Source organism: Solanum pennellii, chromosome 10 (assembly GCF_001406875.1).
Source record: "Solanum pennellii chromosome 10, SPENNV200".
Taxonomy (NCBI): domain Eukaryota; kingdom Viridiplantae; phylum Streptophyta; class Magnoliopsida; order Solanales; family Solanaceae; genus Solanum; species Solanum pennellii.
The window spans coordinates 77,707,403-77,714,847 of record NC_028646.1 but is presented as its reverse complement, the minus strand read 5'-3'; the positions used below and the strand labels follow the sequence as shown (position 1 = coordinate 77,714,847).

Genomic DNA, 7,445 nt, shown 5'->3' with positions numbered 1-7,445 from the left:
ATAGATGTTCTTGTGGTGATGACTTCCAGATTTTGGGGAATAATAGATGTTGAATTTTAGAAGTTATTGAATTGGTTTTTATTAATGAGTTTAAGTCTTCCGCATTACTTTCTGTTGATATTATATTGAAATGTTAGGGTTTAGATTGGTTGGTTCGCTCACATAGGAGGGTAAGTGTGGGTGCCAGTCGCGGCTCGGTTTTGGGTCGTGACAATATTATGATCTAGACTCATGGTATCATCAAAACCCAAAATATGTGTAAAAATTATATTATATCTTATAAAGCTATGAGGTAAATTAGATTATGTGTTTCAGATTGTTGTTAACTTATTATTATACGTGTCTTAATTTGGTCACAATTACATAAAAGAAAAGAAAAAAAAAAGGTAATTATCCAATTCTTCTAATAACTTTAGTGGGCCAACAATTTAGCCCTACATCTTGGGTCTACTTTATAGCAAGCCCAAGTCAAAAGGGCTGGCGGCTACCAACCCTACGGCCCACACGAACCTTTTTTATTTGACTGTGAGAATTGTTTTATTTTTGGCCGTGCGTATTTAAATTTGTTTTGCTAATAAATAAATAAATTATTCTTAAAATTTCAGTAATTCGATACCTAAATCTACTGTAAATAAACTCTAATTTAAAATATAAATTCGATAGATCATAAAAACAATTTTTAATAATCAAGATGTTTAAGCAACAATAAATCTAACAAACGTAATAGCAACATTTTAATTTTTTTCATATATATATATATATACGCGCTCAATTATACATAATTGAAATACATGTTTAGTATGAAATTTTGCTTCGAAATTACTTAAAATTGAGTAGTTGTTCAAAATAAAATATAAAACGGATACTAATTTAGATGTATTATTAGTGCTTTGTCAATTTTCTCTATTTATTTTTTTTCTTTTAATATTTATAGTAAAAAGCAACATAAAATTATTCTATGGAACACCAAGCTTTAGTTCAATTGAATAAGTTACAACTTGTGTTATTAAAAAAAGAAGTTACAACTTATGTTGATAATCAATTAAATTATATGTTACAAATACATAACTATTGTAAGTTTCAAAATTGTACATTTCTGTTTGTTTTAATTCTTAATTTAAAATATTAAGTAAGGTTTATGTGTTTTTATACCATTCAAAAGAATTGAACAATAAATATTAGTAGAATGCCATCTTTAAAATTATAATAACATACTAGTGAAATTTAACAAGTAAGAATTGAGAAGAATATAATGTACTCAAAATTTTATTTATATCTGTAATCAAAACAAAATAACAATTAAAAAAAAAAAGATGATCACATTATGACAAGGAATATTCCTTCTCTTATTGCCAATTATATATATATATATATTATTTTTAAAAAAAATAAATAATTATGTGTTACAACCTCAAATTACACCTTTTCTTTTATTCTAATGTTTTAACAATGGAAATTGCTAAGAAATTTCTCTAGAGTTTTTCTTTTTCCTTAAAAACAATTTCATTTTTTTAATCGTTAATAATATTTCATATGTGTTGAAGCCATAAATTTTTACACATTGTGTACATGATATTTCTAAAAGCTTAAAAAAGAATACGCAACAAATGCAATTTATTAGAAACTTTTATGCATATACTATTTATTTATTTTTTTAAAAAAAAGTGACCAATTAATTTGATTCATATACATCTCATTTATCAAATACTTTTACTATTTTATGGCACGTTTAGAATATTGTAATTATCAAGTAATGACATTTCATTATTTGATTAATTGGATTTTGTTGTCGGTATGGTATGTTTCTTTTTTTTTTTTTTGCATTATGGTATGTTTTTTTATTATCAAAAGAATATTTCACGTTAATCAAACAATAACTATTAATCAAATTTTTATAATTTTACTATATTTGTTAATTGTTGAGAAATAATCAAGCCACAACGTTTCATGATTTGACTCATCAAATTAAATTTTGATAAGTTTTCTATATTTGTCAATTTATAAAAATTAATCAATCAACACCATTTTATGATTTGATTCATCAATCAAATTTTAATATTTTCTCTATATTTGACAATTTATGAAAATTATTCAAGCACCAACATTTCATGATTTGACTCATAAGTCAATTTTTCTTATAATTTTTCTATTTTTGTCGATTTATGAATATCAAGTTACAATCTTTCCATCCATGGTGTAGTCCCCATTATATGCTGATATGGAAAAATATTAAAGAGAAACAAATTAGTTTTCATCCTATTAGAGTAAATATTGTAAAACAAAAATGGACAAGTGAATTTAAAAAATACTACTACTGATAATAATAATTTTGTATGCCCAAATTTTGTGTATTAATACAACAATAAAATACTTGGTACAATTTGATAAAGTAGGGTTGAAATAGTGTAGAGCGTATGCATACCTTATCTCTTCCCTATATAAGTAAGTTGTTTTCGATAGACTCCCGACTTGAAATTTTATGCACCAATACTGATAAACTTTTGTTTTTGACATAAACGATCAATATTCAAATTAATTTAAGTGTTATCCGACTGTTTTATACATATTGAATAAATCTGTCTACATGCGTAGAGATTCATACTACCAAAAACGTTTATCGAATCGAAAAACAATGGAGTTAGCCGGCATGCGAAGATAAACCTAGCAAATCATGTAGATAAGTCCTTACTGCCAGGTGTGTAGACGAGTGAACCACGAAGAGAATGAATATAGTAACTGACAAGAAATATAATTCGGCAGACGAAGCCAAACCTAGTTAATCAAATAGATAAGCCTCTATTGCCAGATGTACAGGGCATGTAAAGTGCGAAGGGAATGAATGTAACCGTCAAGTAATAGAATCGGCCGACAAGCGAAGACAAATCTAGAGTATCACATAAATAAACCCTATTGCCAGATGGACAAAGCAGATGAAGCGCGAAAGGACTAAATGTTTGATGAGTTGTTAAAAAAGTCGGTCGTATTTTGAAGTCAGGTATTTGGATGGAAGTGAGGCACAAGTCTCATTCTAGTTAAGATCAATTCAGAATAACATTATGTCTTTATCGAAAGCGTCCGTCCAATATTTAAACCATCAGGTATAAGAAAAATTCATCACATCATGGTAGAAAGTTAGTAAGTATTTGAGCGTTGTTCAGTTTTCCTCGCTTCTATGTTATTCTTTGATTTTATTATTTGTTGTTTCCTCTACTTCAATTGCATATTATCTATCGTTTTGATATTGTTCTTCTACTTTAATCTTAACATGATTTCTTCATTACTGTATTTCTTTTTCATACTTGAGTTTGATACATTTTACATGAATCAAAAATCTATCGAAAATATTTTTCTATCTTTCACAAAATAGACACAAAAGTGTATACATACATACGTACAAATATATCACACATAAAATTATACTAAATTTATTACTATAACTTTTGTTGTATCAGATTAAGTTGAACTACAACGGCGTATACCTCATCAACATTTCTAACAAATTTATTTATGCTTTTTTAACCTAAAGATAGATTAACGTAAATAAATAACTCTTTAATATAAAAAAAAAAGTTGGTTTTTTTCTTTTTACTCTTTTAAGGAAAAAAAATACAGTAATGGGCCCTACCGAATACACTTCTACCGACCCGCATTCTGAATTTAGGTCTATAAATACCCCTTTGACCCTTCTAATTTTCTCTCACTCCTCTCCATAACTAAGCACAATTTTGGAGAGAGAGAAACTCAAAAACTCCGGTACCCTTTTTCCGATCATCGATTGCCGGAATCATAATCGCTAGGTTTTCCGGCATCTACGATCGAATCGGGTCGAAACCGTTTTGGAATGGATACGTACTGTTCGGATTGCAAGAGGAACACGGAGGTGGTTTTTGACCACGCCGCCGGTGATACGGTCTGCTCGGAGTGTGGGCTGGTGTTGGAATCTCGTTCAATTGATGAAACATCTGAGTGGCGTACTTTTGCTGATGAGTCGGGTGGTGATGACCCGAATCGTGTTGGAGGACCCGTTAACCCGTTGCTCGGTGATGCGGCTCTTTCTACAGTGATATCTAAAGGGCCTAATGGTAGTAATGGAGATGGTTCTCTTGCTAGGTTGCAGAATCGTGGTGGTGATCCTGACCGCGCGATTGTTTTGGCTTTTAAGGCCATTGCTACCATGGCTGATAGGTCGGTTACTTGTTGCTTTTATTTCCTTTTGTTTCTGATGAACCCTACTGAGTTTTGTTACATGAAGTATTAGTTGAATTTGATACTTACGTTATGATATTTGTGGTTTTATTTTGTTTAGATATTTGAATGTCGGTAGTGTGAAATTTGTAGTATCTATATGATTGGGTATCAAAATGAATTGGGCTCGAATGGATCCGATTGGATATAGATGATAACTTGCCTCTGATTGATGTGTAGTAGGAGGATGAGGAAAAGGGAGGGGGTTAAAAGATGAAAATGAGCTTATGTTATGATCATTGATCGAATTCCAGGGCTTGTGTGATAGTGACTATTGGTATGATTTAGGTTAAATCTTATAGAATCTGGTAATGAAATTGAATATGTAAGATGGCTACTTTGAAGATTATAACTGTATTAGCTTTTTTCTCCCTTCCTTGATTAAACTTTTTTGGAGGGAAGAAATTTGTGGGATGATATGTGGATTTATAGTTTGATTGGCTTGGTGTTGTTATTACGCCAATTAATCCATCTGCTTTGTCCTTCCCATGCTCTATGAGATGGCATTTGTGTTGGCCTTTTGTTACAACTACATTTGAAGTGATAATACTGGTTCAGCGAGGTGTATCATTCCTTTTAATTTTTGAAAGCTTGGAAATTTGTTATGCATCGATTGAACTGAGTTTTCTCTCTCTATGTTTTGCAGGTTGAGCCTTGTTTCTACTATAAGGGTATGTTCTCTAGTATTCTTTTAAGTTAATTGGGCATCACAGAATTATCTGTCTGCATTCTTGGATTCTCTTGCACCTTTTTAGTTGATGCATATGACAGTGCAGCTTCTTTCTATTTGGTGTTTCCATCGCTTAATTTATATGCGTGTTAACATCTTTAAAGTTTTCTGTTGCTTAGTCCCTTTGTCTATTTTATAAGTTAATTACATGTAATTGCAACTTATTACCCTTTTTTGTCCATCTTATTTTGCTTTAGTAAACAGAAACCATTAATTTTCTCCGCCTAAGTATACTGTGTTTTTGTGAAAGCACCAAAATTTGATTTCTTGTTGCTGCAGGGTATTCCCCTAGATATGTTAAGGGATGTCATCTGTTACAATCTTTTTTCCTTATCGCAGCGAGTATTTTGATGTAGCCTTTTTCTCTTCTTTTTGGGATTAATCTGATTGTTCTTATTGCTGAAAGTCTTGTTTTGCACTAATTGGTATATGTCTTCTTTGATCTTGTGCAGGATCGAGCAAGTGAGATATATAAGAGGCTTGAAGACCAAAAGTGTACAAGAGGCAGGAATCTTGACGCTCTGGTCGCTGCTTGTATCTACATTGCGTGCCGTCAAGAAGGCAAACCCCGCACTGTAAAAGGTGTGGCAATGTTTTCTAATCATGTAGATTAACAGTTTACTCTTCTGTGTGAACTCTAAACCTTTCGGTGTTGATTAGAAATATGCTCAATTGCCAATGGAGCTAGTAAGAAGGAAATTGGCCGAGCAAAAGAGTTCATTGTGAAACAATTGAAGGTTGAAATGGGAGAATCAATGGAGATGGGAACTATACATGCTGGGGACTATCTGGTGAGTCTACTAAATATGTAGGTTTCGGCCTCTTTGTGGGGGCGTAAGTGTGATATGACTATTCTTTTATGCTATCCTGACATGAACTATTCTTCATCTTCAGAGACGTTTTTGTTCTAACCTTGGTATGAACCATGAAGAAATTAAGGTTGTCCAAGAAACTGTTCAGAAGGCTGAAGAGTTTGATATAAGGTACACATTTTTGTTTGTGTATATTTGATTATGTTCTTAATATGGTGAACCCATACGTTGGCCCCCCAGAATAATCCAGAGGCTGGTTTAAGTCATTTGTTTGAGGATCTGCATGTGAACTCTTTGGGTTAACTACTTGATTTTTGCAGTCCCTTGAGTTCTCTTCTTTCATATTAAATGGACCTTCCATAAATTTGATTTTGGCACTTATTCTGTTCTGAGAACTTTAGAGAAGTTCTATTTTTTTAAAAAAAAAATAAAATTGATAGAACTTGAGTCACTGGGTAATAGAGGTGGAGCTATTTTTTCAACCGAGTTAAGTTCTTGCTTGAACGTCTTCCCTGCTCCACCCTCTTAAGAAAAAGATTGGCAGATCCCACTTGTTTGATTAAAATGACTCTTATATGCAAGTCTCGTTAAAGAGATTTTCGTGGACATTTCACAACTAGATTTTAGTTTCTTTTCTTAGAGTTTTAACCAGTAAATGAATTGCTAAAAGGAAAGAAGAGCGAATTGATCGTTATCACTCAAGATCACTAGAGACTAAGGTTGGTGGATTAGATCGTTAATAGTTATTTTCCTTTTTGCAGGAGGAGTCCTATATCAATTGCTGCAGCAATAATATACATGATCACTCAACTTTCAGATTCAAAGAAACCTGTTCTGCGAGGTTAGAACATCAACCTTCCTCTTTGTGCAATCTTGAGCCAAAGAGGCAATGTATATTCCTTTACATTCATGCTTCCTTAAGTAGGTGCACAATGATGCATTTCTATATCCAATTGCTGCATAAGTGAATTCTTCATGTGGGGTCGCCTAGCTGCTGCTTTTAAGTCTTGGTTGTACCTGTATATGCTAGTTTCTTATATACATCTGAACGGTTTATGCTTGCAGCAGATATCTCAGTTGCAACCACTGTTGCAGAAGGGACAATCAAGAACGCTTACAAGGATCTTTATCCTCATGCTTCCAAAATAATTCCAGAATGGTACGTGAAAGACAAGGACCTTAAGAGCCTGTGCAGTCCAAAGGCATAAGAGTACCTTAGTCGTTGAGCTCTATAAATCTGCTATAGGGCCTCAAGTCTGTAAGAATTATTCAAACAGAGAAAACATCAGACGCGGAGTTTTGGCTACCCTGTGTTCTGGATTCACAAGGCACCGTAGGTCATTTAGACCAGAGTAATCCATATTATTTTCTTTTTCATTTATCTCTTCCCCTTCCCTAAAACACAAATAGGTTCCATTTTTTTTTGAATGTTACAGATTTCATAGGCAATTGTCCAATTTTTGTATGGCTAAACATTGTCATGCAAAGTGAAATGTTCTCGTCTTCCATAAGATCCATCATTTGGTGAGGTTACTTCCTTTTTCGAACCATGTCGCTGTTGTTCGTTTTTTTGCATTGAAAATATTCTCATTGGCGAGATAATTTATGAATATGCTCTTCTAAAGATTGAATGAATTATTATGAACAGGATGAGTCTG

General features: G+C 32.5%; 1 protein-coding gene across 2 annotated transcripts; it reads left to right on the top strand.

Annotated features, from left to right (window-relative positions):
* The first annotated feature begins 3,700 nt into the window (after positions 1-3,700).
* LOC107002741 (transcription initiation factor IIB-2-like) lies at positions 3,701-7,432 on the top strand. Of its 2 annotated transcripts, none has more exons than XM_015200896.2 (7): positions 3,701-4,185; positions 4,892-4,916; positions 5,428-5,557; positions 5,636-5,766; positions 5,870-5,958; positions 6,549-6,628; positions 6,856-7,432. In XM_015200896.2, exons 1-7 carry the CDS (start codon positions 3,842-3,844, stop codon positions 6,993-6,995), a joined length of 939 nt encoding a protein of 312 aa, XP_015056382.1. In that variant the 5' UTR covers positions 3,701-3,841; the 3' UTR covers positions 6,996-7,432. The 2 variants fall into 2 exon arrangements, with proteins under 2 accessions (XP_015056382.1, XP_015056381.1); XM_015200895.2 differs by having other exon boundaries at positions 6,853-7,432.
* Positions 7,433-7,445: the final 13 nt, after the last annotated feature.

Excerpts from the sequence above, each read along its gene's own strand:
- LOC107002741 (XM_015200895.2), top strand. The coding sequence starts at position 3,842 with ATGGATACGTACTGTTCGGATTGCAAGAGGAACACGGAGGTGGTTTTT. Across the intron at positions 5,767-5,869 it reads TACATGCTGGGGACTATCTG|AGACGTTTTTGTTCTAACCT; the intron begins GTGAGTCTACTA and ends CTTCATCTTCAG. Across the intron at positions 5,959-6,548 it reads GCTGAAGAGTTTGATATAAG|GAGGAGTCCTATATCAATTG; the intron begins GTACACATTTTT and ends TCCTTTTTGCAG.